The sequence below is a fragment of the Rhinichthys klamathensis genome, unplaced genomic scaffold, assembly GCF_029890125.1.
Source record: "Rhinichthys klamathensis goyatoka isolate OS25496 unplaced genomic scaffold, OSU_Roscu_1.1 h1tg000338l_1, whole genome shotgun sequence".
Lineage (NCBI taxonomy): Eukaryota > Metazoa > Chordata > Actinopteri > Cypriniformes > Leuciscidae > Rhinichthys > Rhinichthys klamathensis.
Window position 1 is genome coordinate 348,465 of NW_026606852.1, and position 16,935 is coordinate 365,399.

At 38.7% G+C, this 16,935-nt stretch overlaps 2 protein-coding genes across 3 annotated transcripts in view; both read left to right on the forward strand.

Annotated features, from left to right (window-relative positions):
- si:ch73-105b23.6 (fibrillin-2) overlaps positions 1 to 3,459 on the forward strand; it is a 37,586-nt gene extending 34,127 nt beyond the window's left edge. The window contains exons 22-25 of one of the 2 annotated variants that reach the window (XM_056272462.1): positions 111 to 303; positions 1,449 to 1,577; positions 1,673 to 1,844; positions 2,555 to 3,459. In XM_056272462.1, the coding sequence (XP_056128437.1) occupies positions 111 to 303; positions 1,449 to 1,577; positions 1,673 to 1,844; positions 2,555 to 2,699 (639 nt within the window). In that variant the 3' untranslated portion in view covers positions 2,700 to 3,459. The remainder of the gene's footprint in view (positions 1 to 110; positions 304 to 1,448; positions 1,578 to 1,672; positions 1,845 to 2,554) is intronic. The other variant, XM_056272463.1, reaches the window with a different exon arrangement.
- Positions 3,460 to 11,622: 8,163 nt separating this feature from the next.
- On the forward strand, positions 11,623 to 15,914 carry calm2a (calmodulin 2a (phosphorylase kinase, delta)). Its single transcript, XM_056272419.1, has 6 exons — positions 11,623 to 11,769; positions 12,722 to 12,752; positions 14,591 to 14,734; positions 14,816 to 14,922; positions 15,011 to 15,146; positions 15,428 to 15,914. Exons 1-6 carry the CDS (start codon positions 11,767 to 11,769, stop codon positions 15,454 to 15,456), a joined length of 450 nt encoding a protein of 149 aa, XP_056128394.1. The 5' UTR covers positions 11,623 to 11,766; the 3' UTR covers positions 15,457 to 15,914.
- Positions 15,915 to 16,935: the final 1,021 nt, after the last annotated feature.

A 16,935-nucleotide genomic window follows, 5' to 3' on the forward strand; every position in this document is an offset into this window, starting at 1 on the left:
GAGAAATCAGATAAATGTCAGATGAATTCAAAGACATGTCATGTCATAAACTCTGCAGCTCAGATTATCTTCATCTGTGTTTAGCGTTAACGTTTCTGCATTCTCTGCAGCTGGAGAAGATCCTGTCACTGGGTTTCCAGAACAAGTTCTACAACGCCAGTGCTATAGCTCCTGATTCAGCATTAGCAGGCGGGCTGAGCGAGTACAGGATCAATGTGTCCAGCGACACACCGCACTGGTATGTCATGGACTACCTTTCCAGAGTCCGACAGTTCTACGGCATCCGGTCAGCCTATGTGGAGGGTAAGAGAATGTAATATGTTATTTTCACTTATTACACAGCTGAGCTCTGTGGAACACTTGCTTTGTCAATCACAACATTATACATTTAATCAGACCTGACATTCAGCCTTATTGTGAGTGTGATATTTCTTTTATACATGAATTCAATAAACAAGTTTTTGTTGTGAATATTGAAGTTAACATTAACAATGAATAGCTTCATATTTTAGACGCAGTATTGCCAAGTACTCTGTCTATTTTTACTTCACCAATGAAAAAAAGGCCAGAGTAGGATCAACTGCAGCGTGTCTCAGAGCAACTGAGAGTAGTGTTGTTTCTGAATGAATCAGTATTGTTGAATGGTTTGAGAACATAACTTTTGTTCCTGAATGAATCGTTGTTTTTGAACAAATCGTTTGAGTGAATGATTTAATTACTCTTTTGTGAAGACTTGTTTAATTTCTGAATGAATTAGGCTACATCCGAAATCACATACTTCACTACTATATGGTAGGCGAAAAACAGTATGTGCAAAGAGTAGTATGTCTAAATTCACAGAACTCATAAAAGTGTAGCCAATACTTCCGGCGAGATTTTGAAGTGCACATACAATGGACACTTTACCATCCCATGAGACCACGGGAAGGATTTGTCAATGGAAGTGAAGTGATGCAACTGACACTGTTATGTTATGATCAAATGATAATGACAACATGGCAAATATACATGTTGTACGTCTGTATTACATTCCAACTACACACATTCATGCTATATAGAACATGCTTTTTCAGTGGTTGCTTAATAAGTACCTACTCAACCATAGTGTTTTTGAATGAACCGCTTGAGTGAACGATTCAATGACTCACTCATTAACACATTCATTTTCCCCCACCTTCTGGCGTAAAAAATATAACCTGCAGTAATATTTACTGAAAAATCCCCACCACTAACACACTAACACCACTAACTCTCTGGAACACAGACAACAAACATTACAAACTGTTGAACTGAATTCTCTTTGACATTGTTTAACCAATCATATTTGGGGACCGAATTAACTGTGGTATTGTATTAGAAATAAGATGTGAACCTCTAATTCCACTGTGCTTATGACTGCTTAAGTTCTACTCCTTGTCTTTAGACTTTGTATTCCTTGTTTTATTTAGACCTTGATGAATGCAAGACAAATGAGGCTCCATGTTCAAAAACATCCCAGTGTGTAAACACCTATGGTGGCTACAGGTGTGTGTGCAATGGCACTGATCTAAAGAAGGAGTCACAGTCATGCATATTTGGTAAGAGCATCACCAGAGAAAAGCGTTCAGGCCCTGAATCTGCTCATTAGATTTTCATTAAAATGTTGTTTTTTTTCCCCCCTCCTCCTTCTCAGACTGGAACAATGTTAACAGCACATACACGTCCGGTGATAAAACTATGGAGGATAAGAAGGCATTAATTTTGGGTCTGGTCCTGGGCATCGGCATCCCCCTCCTGCTGCTGCTGTTGTTGGCGGCCCTCGCCTGCTTCTGCTGCTGCTCACGAAAGAAAACCATCACTGGGGAGTGAGTGTCCTGATCACACATTCAATGACATTGTGGAGGATTTTTTAAAGCAATCTTAAGTCAAGTCACCCTCATTTATGTAGCGCTTTTAACAATATAAATGGTTTCAAAGCAGCTTTACAGTGATAATAGTCAATTTAAATAACAGAGATTGTTTCGGCTTCACAGCAGCTCTAGAATAAATATATTGTCCAGCTAAAGTTAGTTTTGATTGATACACTTTTGTTGCAAAGATCATTAGTTATTAACTTAGGGGCCGCTAACACGACACCGTTCTAACAGAAAACCCTTAACGCGCTCCGGCCCGCTCATCCGCACAACAACTGTGCCTGGTGGCTCGAGAACGCAAACCTTGAAATAGGTTCCAAGGTGCAAGAGTTGAATTTTTTTTTAAACGTTATCATCTCCGCGTTAACTTTAAAAAATTTGAATCTGTGAAAACCCTGACGGCGTGCACATGCGTATTTCATGTTTAGTCTATAGATATGCGTGTTTGAATATATATATGTGCGCAGGCGTGCAGTCTTTCTTTACAAATTGACCTCAACAAATTACTTAAAAATTACTTAACATCCTTAAAAATTCATAATACAGAATGTTACTTGCTGCTTATTATGATTAAGCATAAACCAGTCTGTGTCCCTGAAGTGCATTCACTGTGAATGCTAGATCTGAACTTTCTCTCTTTCTCTCTCTCTCTCTCCATCAAGTATTCCTCACCTGCTGCCCGAGTACATTCAGGAGCAGTTCAACCCCCCGTTCAACTTTGAAGATCCCTCCCTGCAATATAACACCCATTGCAGCCCACGTATCCTTGACAACCTCACACCACGACAGAAGCGTCGGTATCGATAACACAGCCCCAGTGCGCTTGTATTGTCTGGTTCATCCAGCATCAATGTAGATGCAGTACATTTGTGTTTAAAGGAAATCCCAATACAGTAATTTATACTAAAAAGAGACTGCTGACTTTTAAAGTCCCATGTGAGAGTGAAAGAATGCCAAACACATGCAGAAGAAACATGGAGCGATCTGTGAGCAACAAGCTCAGTTGAACAGCAATTGACTCAGTTGAAGATACTAATTCATGTGAAGAAAAACATATGCAATGTTCTCACCAAAATTATCAACTGACACACATTAGTTCCACTCCTGTGGCACTGACATTAAAAAAAGAAGCTACGGTTTAAAGATATTCAAATAAGAGGAGAAACATCTGAACAGCAGTGGCAGGACCATTCAAATTTTTAAAATGGTCTGGATGCATTATAGTAATATGAATTGTGGTAAAATGTGTTTAAATGCCATTAAATAATGTTAAATGTCTAATAATTGTTTGTTTCCCTTTGTTTTGGGGATGAAATATTACATTGTTTATGTGATTCTTTAACAGAATGTGAAATAATGGTAAATAATATCTTGCACATAAGTCAAAGGTCTTATATATATTTATATATATATGTATGCATGTTCAAACATATGGCATCATCAAATCCACTCAAATATTGTCAAATACTTTTATCAGTTATGATATTTGTACACCCACTAGTACTTTTCCTTAAATAAAATGAACAAAAATAACCTTTTTACCAGAGTTCTGGACGTCAAGTCAAGTCACCTTTATTTATGTAGCGCTTTTAACAATACAGATTGTTTCAAAGCAGCTTTACAGAGTTAACAGGAAAATAATGTTGTAATAATATTGTTAAATATAAAATTAAATGTCACGTAAGCTGATTATAAGCTGGTATAAGGATACATGATTTTTACAACAGTGGGCTCTAAAAGCCTGAGACCACTTGTGAATATACTTCTATTTTTCATTCATTCCTAATTCAATACTAATAATATTACTAGTTTTTATTACTAATTATATTACTAGTATAAAAATGAGTAAATATGTGTGTGTGTGCGAATTTTAACATGGTCTCAGACTTTTTCTCCCCACTGTAAATTAGCAAGTGTTACTGAATAAGTGATGATGAATTAGTGTTGTGAAAGTGTAGTATGTACATTTCACCCCTGGGTGGCAGCAGTGTGTTTCTGTCCTTTTAGGGCAGACAGTCAATCACAAGAGGCACCAGACAGACACCTGCACTCATCCCTATGCTGTGTGTGTGTGTGTGTGTGTGTGTGTGTGTGTGTGGGCCCTGCAAGATGAGATCATCAGAGTTGTTTGCAGCCCTGCACTGCAGATGAAGGCCCACACAGGGAGAGGGGGTCAAGAGCAGGGCAGCAGCCGCATGTACACTTTCCTTTCTCCCTCCCTTTATACCCCACCTCCTCTCTCAACCATCCTTATCGCTCGCCCTTCCCATCCTCTTCTACAGTAATTGTTGTCATAAACCTTTCAATTGTCTTTCTCCCCATCAGCAGATCAGCCCCTCACCTACTACCTTCTCTTGACTTTCATTTTCTCTATTAGCCTTGCAAATCTTGTTTGTTTCTTTGTTTAAAAACTCTACAGCCTATTTCTTTAGTTAACACCCTCATTCTGGCTTTAGGAATGAATAATGGATGTTAATGCATAGCATCAGCAAACTAAACTTAAATATGTAACTCTCATGTTCTGTTGTGGACTGGGCTTCTGTATTGTTGGGACTGACTTTATAAATACAATATTAGCTTGTAAAAAAAAATATTTTGAGATTAATTTTATTTTACCTCCAGATTCTTTTAATTCGGTCTTCTTAATAGAGTAGTCAGACATTATTGACAGTTTAACCCATCAGTTGTATCACAAAGCAGATATGCACTTTTCAAAAATGTTTTCAGTAACTGTTTTTGTTTGAGGTCAGTTAATTCAAATTCAAATATTTGCATTTATTCATCTTTTATATTTAGTCTTTAAGATGCCAAGCAAAAGTAATATAACGGGCCCTATATCATACATCCGGCGCAATGCGGTGCCAGGCGCGACGCAAGTGTTTTTTGCTAGTTTCAGCCCAACTTTCACGTCCTTTTACGCCACGTTGTTTAAATAGCAAATGCATTTGTGCCCATCTGTGCGCCCATGGGCGCGCTGGTCTGAAAACGAGGTGTGTTCATGTGCATTGTTGGCACGTTGCTATTTTGAGGCAACTGAAATAGACAACATTGACCAACAAAAACCTGGTCTAAAGTCAACGGCACAGTATTTTATTTTTTTGTTATTTAAAGGGCCCATTAGTAATATGAGCCTATAATGCGCATACACTCTGCTTATTACACACACAGGGACGCACAGCAGCACACAAAGCCAAATATTAAAAATAAAAGGATTACAAAGTAAAAGATTAATATTGTGTACATAACGATATGGTGGAATCCGGCTTGTCCCGTAGATGGTCTCCTTGCACGCTTTAACCTCGCGCAAGAGCAGATCTTTTCCCTCTCTAGAGAAGCGTTCAGTCTTTCCACTTGCAAATTCCACCATGTAAATAGCGAATCCGCCATGACACCCAAAACACACCCATTATTCATTAAGAGAATAGGGACAACCCTTTTAGACCATGCGCCGGGCGTGCCGACCATTTTAAACTAGCCGTTAAACTAGCAAAAGTGGATTCGGACACGCCCTAAGTGCACTTGCACCGTGAGCTTTAGACCATGCGCTTAGATCGTTAAAATAGGGCCCAATGTTTTCATGGAGGTTTTTTGACGTGCGTTATCAAGATTAGGTAAAGCCTAATACTTCAGTTTCAACCTAATACTTCATGATATTTGAGCCATCAAAACAGCCTTGGGGTCTCTGAGACCCAAAAGAAAACTTTTCTGAGAGGAGAGAGGCTTTTACATGCAAATCTATCATTGTGTTGCATAACATAAGAGGTGTAACCGGGCGGAGGACTGTCATTCTATGTTCCAGCTTTTCAGGTTACCTAAACAACTGACTTCTATACACAACCCTTTTTTCCATTCAGTAAGACTCAACATTTTGTGTCTTGTTGACACTCATTATCTCTTTTTTGTTTGTTTGTAGTGACATTGTTAATGGCATGACATTATATCACCTGGGAGGGACGCCTTGTTGAATCTGGAGCATTTGCCACACAGAAGCAGTAAACTCTTAAAGAAAAGAGCTATCAGCTGCCCTTAAGGTCCTGCCTTTGGACTCTGCACTTTGCAAGCGTTTATCTCCCAGTCATAAAACTATAAAGTTTAGGATGTGAACTAAGCTCTTTCATGCTCTGGCCTTATCTCCCCTTTACGTCATTCCTGCAAGCCCTCGACTTGCTTTCTGCCAACAATTTAATCCAGAGTTGGGCTCCGAGTAATGCTGAGTGCAGCTTTTCAATCTAAGTGTAACAGTAGAGTTAAGAAACTGCATGAATCCAACAACATCTGGCTGTAAATCTTTACCGAACTCAAGGGTGAAAGTACTTATGCTGTTTTAAACAACCCACATGGCTACTTGACCCACAAGAGTTTAATGGCATTAAACTCTCACAACTCTTGAATTGTGAGCAGGCATATCAATGACAAAAAGTATGTGTTTTTGTAAAGAGTTTTGTAGATATCAAGGCCACAAATTAAGAATTAATTCCCACAACCTCTTTTAGTTACAATGTGGCAATGTTGTAGTAATTTGTCCCTAATTTTAGGTAAATCGTGGCCATTTTGTAGTAATTATTTCCCTCGTTTTAGTTACAACTTGACCACATTGTAGTAATTTGTTTCTTTATTTTAGTTTATTTTAGTTCTCATTTTGATCTGGTTACTGTAAGTCTTGGCCATGATTTAAATTGCCCCTATTATGCTATTTTAAAGGTTCCTAATTTTGTTTTGGAGGTCACCTACAACAGGTTTACTTGCCTCCAAAACACTCAAAAAACACTTTAATTTTCTCATATTATACATTGCAGCATCACCTCATTTCTCAAAGAGTCTGAAAATGGTTCGTTCAAAATCAAATCCCTCCTTTCCATTGGTCAGACGTCTTCTCTACATAAACAACATGAACCAAACTCTTCCAGGCCTCTACTGTGTTTGAGGGTGGGTCAAAGTAGACGTTGTGTCATTAGGCTGGCATTATGCAAATGTATTATATTGTCACGTCGAACTGTATGTTCCTGTAAGAGCTAAACATCCTCATACGTCCCTGAAAACCAACTCCAACATGGGCAGGCCTCATAAATTAAAGACAACACAACCTCCAGTTACACAAGCAGACATCTACACCCAGATACCTGCCTCATTATCTACCCACAGCCCTTTGTTGAAGACTCCAGCAGCGAACAGAACTTAGTGCACCATACTGTAGTTCTCAGCATTTGCCCTTAAGAGGAGAAGTCTGCTGCATATTTCCTGTAAAGGGGTGTTCTGCAATGTCTTTTGAATGCCTTGCCCTGTATAAACTTGCCTTGACTTGCCTATTAACGCTCAAGGTATGAGGGTTGTCTTTTGAGCTCTAGATCTGGAAAGATCTGGAATGTTCTAATGCAGATAAAGCCTCCTTTCATTGAAGTGCCACAGTTCTACATGCTTTACAAGAGAAGATTTGAGCGCTGAGTGAAAAAATATGCTTGAAAAACAGGGAAGAGTGAGTCATTTCAGGAGAACAACACATTTAGAGAAGTATACATAAACGCCTTGCCTTCACACTCCTGCCCACGTATGGTACCATCACTCATGCACTACCCAAAATGATTGTAGGGCAAACACGTCATGCAGGTTTACGTTCAAACATGCTCACTGCTCACAACATTAACTTGAAATAGCACGAGATTGGAATTCTTAACACCCACAATTGGCTCCTTCATGACAATATTGCTCTCAAAAGCATAACTTTGACAGATATTATTCGATTTTTATTTATCATTATTTTATCTTCAGACAGTAATGAATAGAGTCACTGATAAGGGTGTTGTTGCGCAGCGACAGGGTGCCTGCAGCCCTTTCAGTCATGACTATATTTTTTATAGGCCTATTAAAGTCAGCATGAAATGAAAATTCACAATATCTATTTTGTAATAATCTTAAAGTAAATAAATTTTTTAATAACTTAATCGTCATGGATGCTGCACTTCACATACAGCCCTCTAATCATTTTGTTTTTCTTAAACACGCTCCTTTCTTACAACTAACTGCAAGCTGATAGGACCAAGTCCCTGCCTACATTTTCTTCTTTTTCGATAATTTGTTTGACTTGAATGTACATCACAATATAAAAGAAAATATCTTTGGCTACTTCCGTTTCATTGCAACTCTAAGTGAATTTTCATTAAATCTTTATTTTATTAAGTAAATCCATTCGAAGATATAATCCCTGACATGTAATCTAAGGTAAATTATTGGTCTCTATGGGGAATGATGCAATGGAATGCTGTGTTGACCAATCAGCATCCAGAAACAGAACATTCAAATTTATAAATAAGAAAAGTCTCATTAAAAAGAGTTGTTAGCAGCAAAGTTATTCACAAATCAGCACAACCTTGAGTGTGTCACGATGATGAAGACTTAATGAAAAATGATAAATGAGGTTTAATAAGTAAGCAGGTAATCAGGCGTAACAGTATGTCCAACACAAACAACTACCCAAAACTGAAAGATCAAACAGAGCAAAATAAATACACAGTGATAATGAGATGATAATGAACAGGTGATGATTAAATGAGTGTCCATGACAACTGATGACTGGTGGGAAACTAAGACAAATAAACAAGCTAAAAGTCCATGAAAACTGAAACTTACACATGACAGAGTGCCTTATTGCTTTTATAAAATTGTTAGGCTACTACATTAGAAATTATTAAAGACAAATCTTCCATTAAATATGTTAATTTAAGACACACAAATTCAGTGGCATCTTTCCGCTAGAATTAATATCCCTGAAATAAAAATGCAACAAAAATATCAATCAGCTAGCCAATATGTTTTTCTGTGATAATTGCTACTGAAGTCCTTTTCTAGGAAAGGAGCAAGAACTCCAAACAGCTATTTCGAGCAGCTTTTTTTTTTTAACATGGAGCCCTGCACATTATTTGTTCAATCGTTTTAGTTCAGTCATGGCCACATTGTGCTAATTTGTTCCCTTGTTTTAGTTAGAAAGTGGCCACAATTTAACAAAAAAAAATTGAATGAATTGCGTTGGCAACAGTTTACTTAAAATGAACAAATTAATTTTTACACAAATTAATAAATCGTGGGAACTCATTATTCATTCATTGCTATACGATAACTCCAACCCCTTGAAATGCTGTATTGACTAATCACAAGCCACGACTGGTTTAATAATGCTATTCTGGAATATTGAATCCTTTGGAATAAAGATGCTGATTTCAAGGACCGATTATATTCATCCATTTAGGTATTTTCTCATTACTTAAATAAACTCTCATTTATGTCTATGTCTGACCTAAAACATGGTTTTGCTGAGAGACCTAAAGGTAGCAGCTATTTTTTAGAAGATTTAAAGCGATGGAAAAGATGATTACATCTTAACTTTACATCTTAACATCTACATTTAACAAGAGAAAATTTACACAGAAAGCCAAATTTGTACACACTAACTTGCAGCCACAAACATGTTTGTTTCTTCTTCTTAAAGACCGTTCATTCATGCTCAGTCTGAATCCAGCTTATCTCCCCCTTGTGATTAATAGCAAGGCCCTTTATGATGTTTCTCCTTTCTTTGTCGAATAATCTTCTCTATGAGTTGCAATCCCAGTGTAGAAAAGCAGATTTGAATGAATAGACGCCACTGTGTTGAGGATTAGGCAGCAGAGACGGTGGCAAGTGCCAAGTGGACACTGAAGCAGTTACTTATAAGGATCTCTAAATGGTGCGCTTGTGTGTGTGTTTGTGCATATGGCTGGGTGCGGATGGTATGCTTCCTGTTTGTGCGTGAATGTTTGCATCCATTTACGAATCAACAATTTCACGTTAACTGTGCAATCTGGGAACACACTGCGATCAGTCTAAAGGGATAGTTCACCCAAAACTGAAAATTCTCATGATTTAATCACTCTCAGAACACGGAACAAATATTTTGACTATTTAGTGAAAGTCAACGGTGTCCAAAACAACACTGGACCCCACTGACTTTTATTGCATGGGCCAAAAATGAACCCACCTTATTTTGCTGCGAGGACTGGAGCCTGTTGTGTTATTCTTAAACTGACCCCAGAGTTTCCACGCTCTCCCACCTGCAACTTCACTGGGTTTGGTCCAGAGACAGGTGGCCAGTGGGAGAGAGAGCCAGGCACCCAAGCATAGAGAAGCAGGCCATCAGATACTCATGCATTCAGTGAGTACATACAGGCCTAGCATCTACTGCACGTGTGCCCACAAACCTGCTGCTCCTTATGCCACATCTGAGATATCGCTAGATGAGCCTGTCTCAGCTGATGTTACACTCCATTGCAAGCACACAACACGCCAAAAGCATACAAACAGTCACTGTCAGTGCATAACCTGTTATGACGAACTATGGATCTAATACAGTGTATGAAATGTCTCCAAAATCGTTCGGTTTAATTGCAATCAAGCCAAATTGTCCTACTTCAGGTGATTCATGTACAGTATTAATGGGATCTGAATCATCGCGGGGGCTTATAAATGCTTTATTCTTCTTGTCGTATATAAGACATTGGAGGCAGACATTCTGTAAAGCTTGCAGGCCAGCCTTGCCAAATCAATCTGATGAAGAAATTAAGTGGATTGCACTCCATAACTAATGTTCAAATCCTTTTAACGGAGCGAGAGCGGGTCAAGCATTTGTTTTATTTCATTGATTGCATTGAAGGCATAATATTACACGTAATGCTCAGTCTAAACATATGCCCAGCATGTCCATTAAGTTAATTTTTCTGCATGGTGCTGTAACAAATATTGAGAGTGACATGCACCCCACAATATTTATATTAGTGGTTAACCTATATTATTTTTGCTGGTTTATTTATAATAATAATTTATTACATTTGGTCCTGCCAATCCTGAATATATGGTGACATTCTTGCATAATGATTGTAACGAATAATTTGCTCAAATTTAACCAACTTGTATTATTATTATTATTAATTGCTTTGGTGGCATCATTAAAATAAAAATAAAAAACCTCTAAACACTTCTTAGATCACTTGATGCTTAAATGCTTCACTATCTCTATGAATCTCACTTGCTTAAGGTGCATCGCAGTGTCAGCATTTTTTTTTTAAATCAGTGTTTTTTGTAATTAATGTATTAATAATTTAATTGTGATTGATTAATTTATTATTTATTAATGAGCATTAGCCTATTTGGGCATTGACTTTCAAGGAGCAGTTTCCATAGCATCTTGTCAATTATGTCCAGTATAAAAAAATAATATTTATAGGCCTAGACAATAATAAATATATAAACTATCACGTAACAGATTAACAAATTAAGAATGTACTTCAGGGACATTTTTTCCCAAATATTTTAAATAATTGCACACATTTGTCAATTTCCATGGCATTCCTGCCTTGAGCCCTGGTTAATATCTGACCCTGATGTGTAGTGATTGAGTCTAGTAGTCGGGAATGCAGCTCTCCTCGGATCTTAGCGAGTGACGCATTGCGGGTACAAATGGACCAATCAGAAGCCGCCTCTCCTTGCCATAACGTCTAGTACTGCGATTGACGCATCACACTTTAGCAGAATGTATGACTCCGCCGGTTAGCTAGTTCCACTCAAAACAAGCCCGCCCTCGCTGCAAAGCATAAATATTCGCGATTTGAAGACGTCGCTATCGTATAAAATCCACGGTACTCTTTACTGTTCGCTTACGCATCACAATTGTGACATTTTTGACGATCGTTTCTGATAGGGAAGGAAGTGTGTTGGCGGATGGAGATAAAGCAGGGGGAGGGGTTTATAAGCGACCATTAAAGGCGCGTCAAGCACTGTATGATTGCATCCTGTTTGTTTGCCAGCTGCGGACTGTTGTTCTGTGTGGAAATACATCTGTTAAAATATCGCGATGGTGAGTAAAAACTGTTGTGTTAACGTGACTGTTTATTTGGTGCAAAATGTAGTTATTATAGACTAACATATAAAATAATGCGCGTTACAGTCAGTATACAGTTCGTTGGTATTGAATAGTTATGCATAACGTTATATTATTTTTCATTGAATGTATGGGACTCGGGAGTGTTATGGTTTAATGACTGGTAGTCTTCTTTTTGTGTTTTATATATGCGTATTCATTTAATTCCATAGGTGAATATCAGTTAAATATTCGATTCTCTTGCTGTAACTTAACGTTACATGAAATAATTTCAAAAGCTTCATTGATAGCCAATACAGTTAAGGGGCACGTCAGCTGCAAGTATGGCGCATTTCTCTTGCACACGCTTATGTTTCAATATGTGCTCATTATCAAACACGCGTATGGAAAGCATTGGACGTCTGTTGTTCTTTAATTCAATGTTCTCCTCATGAATAAAGCAGTACAAAGACTTTTATGAGCGGTGGAGAAGTGACTGCGCCACCTTCTACAGTTAGCATTAAAGGGAAAGTTCACCCCAAAATGAAAATGGTCATTTATTCTTCATGTTTTTACAAACCCATACAACTGGTTGACTTTCTTCTTTAGGGCACAAAAGGGGATGTTAGGTAAGTTACTGACAGACTCAGTCGACGTTTAACGTTACTTTAGTTCCATCTGTTTCCCCCCATAACGAAAGCGAATGGAGACTGAGGCTGTCATTCTGTCCAACATGACATTTTGGGGTGAATTGTTCCTTTAAATAGAAGTGAATCAGATCCTTTATGATGCTTAGGTTTTAAACCCATTGACATGTCACCACCAATATTTAATTTAATGGTTGACCAATATGGGTTTAATGGTTGGTTTCTAAATGATTAGATTTGTTTCCACCAGTACTTCATATACATCATTGTTCTCAATGTACGTCTTCTCTTTTTCTCTGCAGGCCGACCAGTTGACAGAAGAACAGATTGCCGGTAAGACATTCCCACCTTCCTTCTATTGGCACATGGTCAGTGGTGTGGATTCCCGTGGTTCCCCCCTCTCCCCCCACCCTCTCTCTCCGTGGATTTATATTATTTCCTTTTATGGCAAGCCCTGAGACTGGGTCGGGACACATTCCTCAAATTAATGGACAGGTTGTTGTGGTGGGAAGCGTTTAACGGCAGGCTTTAAAACTAAGTGACTGAGTAATTTCCTGGGGCTAGATGTAGTGTTCGATGAACACACCCTTCTCTGTTGGAGAGCGTTAGTAACTGCAGGCACTGAGGAACAAGGGTGTGTCCCCTGCTCAATATCAATGGCTTTGACATGAAGTTACAATTTTATTGGCTGCTGGTTCGCCTTGAGTCATTTCTGACCTGATATTTCAGATTCTAGCTCATGATGGACTTATATGCGTTACTTTATTGGGACGTGATGTTCTTGATGTCTTTATAATATGTTTCCTTGGTGTTTTGGATCCTTAGGGTAATTTCAATGGTTTATATAGTGTTTATAGGAGTGCACTTATCTCTTTGTCTCTAATGTAATCGCATACATGTGCTAGAATTGTGTTGTGACAACAGAATATTTGTTTCATTTTAGGTGATCTGAGATTCATATTTCTGGTATCGCGTGCAAAGACCACACTGCAAGATTAATGTTATTTTGGAAGAAAAGTAATATGAAAACCTCACACTTTCAGGATTTTTGACTAATGTTTCTGATCATGCTTGTGCTATTACAGTAAATAACCTCAAACAGAAATGCTCTGATACCATTTAGGTCATTGTGGTCTGTCTCCATAGCGACAGTGAGGTCATGGTGGTTTATCCATCAAGACATAGTCTCCAAAGTGTGTTTCCCTGGAGATTGTGTGAGGTCACAGCAGTGTTTCCATACTGCTCTGAAATCTAGATCCTATATCCGCTCAATGGGGTCACAGCACTGGATCTCCATATGGTTCAGTGGGTCTCCATAGGAACAGAGTGAGGTCACAGTGCTGGATCTCCATAGAAACGGTGCCTCGGAGTTGATAGTTTGCATAGAAGCAGGGTAAGGTTTCATTTATGCGAGGACAGGCAGTTGTAGCAGCCAGTGGTATTTTTACATAAACAGATGTCACATTTTCTTTTTAGATCTAGGACTTTTTCCATTGTAGTTGTTCAAGCCTGTTCTAGTTTGAGTGTCACATGTTTTTCCTGTGTGGCTTGCGTAATAAACTGGTAATTACAGACTGCGGATTTTTTCCCACTATACAGTGACTCTTTGCAGTGTTCATTATGAGTAAGGACAAACTGCTTTTTGAAGACTGCCTAACTGTCGTGCTCTTGTGGTCTCGGACCCTGCAGCAGCGAGAGGAAATATATACGCCAGGACATGTTGCTAATTGGTAATTGGTTGGACTGTAAAGTAGGTGTTACTTTTCGGAATGAAGCCTGGTGGTTGAAAAAGAGAGGATTCATTACGGCAGCCAAAAAGCAGAGTAGCTTCATAGCTATTGCATTTTAATAAAAGATTATGTTTTTTTTGTTCTTTTAGAAAAACAGGCACCGATTATTCATTCATTAAGACCTGGAAACACGTGTTAAAATAAATGGGGTCAATCTTAGTTTACTTTAAAAGCTCTTTGGTTGAGCTCAAGCTTCTTTTGCACTAATGTCTTAAAGAGCTTGTTTTTGAAAGTGAGTGTGTAAAGTGTATTTGAAGGGAAGCCTTCTTTGGAACTGCCCCCTCTGGTTCCTCTGTGTGTCTTTTGTGTTCAGTGTTTGTTTATCTTTGGGAGACTCTGTTTATACAAGATCCTATTCCATTTATTTGTCACCCTTCACAGAATTCAAAGAGGCTTTCTCACTCTTTGACAAGGACGGCGATGGCACCATCACAACCAAAGAGCTGGGCACTGTCATGCGCTCACTCGGACAGAACCCGACAGAGGCCGAGCTGCAAGACATGATTAATGAAGTGGACGCTGATGGTAAGGACGACCACGTGCATCCTCAACCCAAGTGAATGGTAACATTTGGGCTTTGTCTGAATTCTTTCGCTTTCTGCATAGGAAATGGGACGATAGACTTCCCCGAGTTCCTGACCATGATGGCGAGGAAAATGAAGGACACCGACAGCGAAGAGGAAATCAGAGAAGCATTCCGTGTCTTTGATAAGGTAAAGCTTGTTTAGTTCCAGAATAAGACACAAAATAGTGCCACCCAAAGTCAGGTGCAGTCAATGACCTGGATATCTTGTGCTTCAGGATGGCAATGGTTACATCAGCGCAGCTGAATTGCGTCACGTCATGACAAACCTTGGAGAGAAGTTGACCGACGAGGAGGTTGATGAGATGATCCGAGAAGCAGACATTGACGGAGACGGACAGGTTAACTACGAAGGTGAGTTGACTGAAAAGTTGTTTTGGAACTCATTGTTTGTTAGATCGTGTCCTCAATAAAACGCACAACCATCAGAACATGGTTTGTTTAATATACTGTTATGTGGAGTGGGATTTTTGGATCACTAAGATTCCAGCATATCACAGAAACCAAGCAACCAACAAAATGCCACTCGGCGCAGTCGTGGCTGGTTAGGATATGGTGTCAGGGTGCATCTTGAGTTCATGTAAGAAATCGTGTCATCGTTCAGAAATGGACTAACCCGTTCTATGTCTCCACAGAATTTGTACAGATGATGACGGCGAAATGAAGGCCTTGTACAGATCCTCTCTCTTCTATAAATAATTTGCCTTTTTTCTGTTTAATTTATCTGTAAAATGTTAAGTCCCCTCCCCTTCCTCCTCCCGGCTGTCCAAAGGAACTGCATGTAAACTGCATAGGATCTTCAGTCCTCATGTCCCTTTCTTTTGCTGTCATCGTGTTTTTGGAGTGGCGGTGCGGTTACACGGTCAGGTGCTTGTTGCCGTGAAGAGGGGGTTGTGACGTGCAAAAACGTACACGTCACGTCTGTCTGCCCCCCTCATGCGTAGCAAGAGTGGAGACCTGCCAGCTGGTTGTCTTCTGGCAGCGACGCTGGCACGGCAACAATGTAGAGGAGTAACTCTGCATGGACTATGGACAAAGTATATTATATATAATATATATATATATATATATAATATAATGAAATTTCTCAGCATTGCACTACTGCAAAAAAAAAAAGAAAAAGACACGGGTGTATCTACAAGATACTCGTACATAAACTCTTTTTGTATCTGCTGTTCTATACTAAGAACTTGTTTGAATCTTACAGTGCTTTTTAATGTTTTAATCACTTATTCAACTAATTTTTTTTCTTTCTTTTACCTTTTTTTTTTTTTTTTTTTTTTTTTTTTTTTTTAAGCCGCTTAATGGCATTGTCATGCCTCAGATAGTCCATTCCAAGTTGTATATTTGTTTTCCAATAAAATTTGACTATTTACCCATAATGAAAAGTTTCTTTGTTTGCGAAGCATCATTTAGCCCTCTGATTAAAAGCCCCTCTGTTAATCATGCATCCCAGAGCTGGTTTTTGTAAGTTCGAAATTGCTAACTATTTTACTTAACCGAGTTGTTTACTCTATTTATTGTAATAGTTCAGATTATTCATTTGTACATCATTATACGATGCGTCTCTGAGTCAGCTGGACAAAGTGCTATGTGTTCACAGGATTGGATTGGGGTGAGGCCTCTGTCAAAAAAAAAAAAGCTCATTAAAGTAATCTTGAATGACAATTGTTGTAAACGTCATCCTTTTCCTTGTGAGAATACATCTGTTCTGTTCAGAAGTTTGGCTATTTATTGAAGACTAGTTGGTTTTTAATGCATGTTTGGATTATTTATGCTGTACAAAGATGTAGTATTAGTTATAATATAGTTAATACACAGCTATAAAGTATCATTCACGCACCTCTCCACGTTAGGTGAGCTTTTCAGGCAATCCAGAACAAAAGTATGAGTTTTTTTTTTTTTTTTCAAGAGCTTATTACAATGACAGCAGTACACTGAAGCATGGCTTGGTTATTCATGGTATGTGAGTGTTGAAGTGCACTGGTACAGGAGATGGCTCTGACAAACAACACTGGGCCCTTCAGTTGCTTGTTAGAAGCATGTGTTCCTGGTCGCCTAGAAACAGCAGAACATTCTGCCATAAACTCCCAGAGAGAGGCTTTCACTGCTTCTGCTGTGCTATTCATCTGTGTCAAACACT

What these genes read in the sequence shown, in the direction of transcription:
- calm2a (XM_056272419.1), top strand. An exon ending in GACAGAAGAACAGATTGCCG is followed by an intron (nt 12,753 to 14,590) that starts GTAAGACATTCC and finishes CACCCTTCACAG; the next exon opens with AATTCAAAGAGGCTTTCTCA. An exon ending in TAATGAAGTGGACGCTGATG is followed by an intron (nt 14,735 to 14,815) that starts GTAAGGACGACC and finishes CTTTCTGCATAG; the next exon opens with GAAATGGGACGATAGACTTC.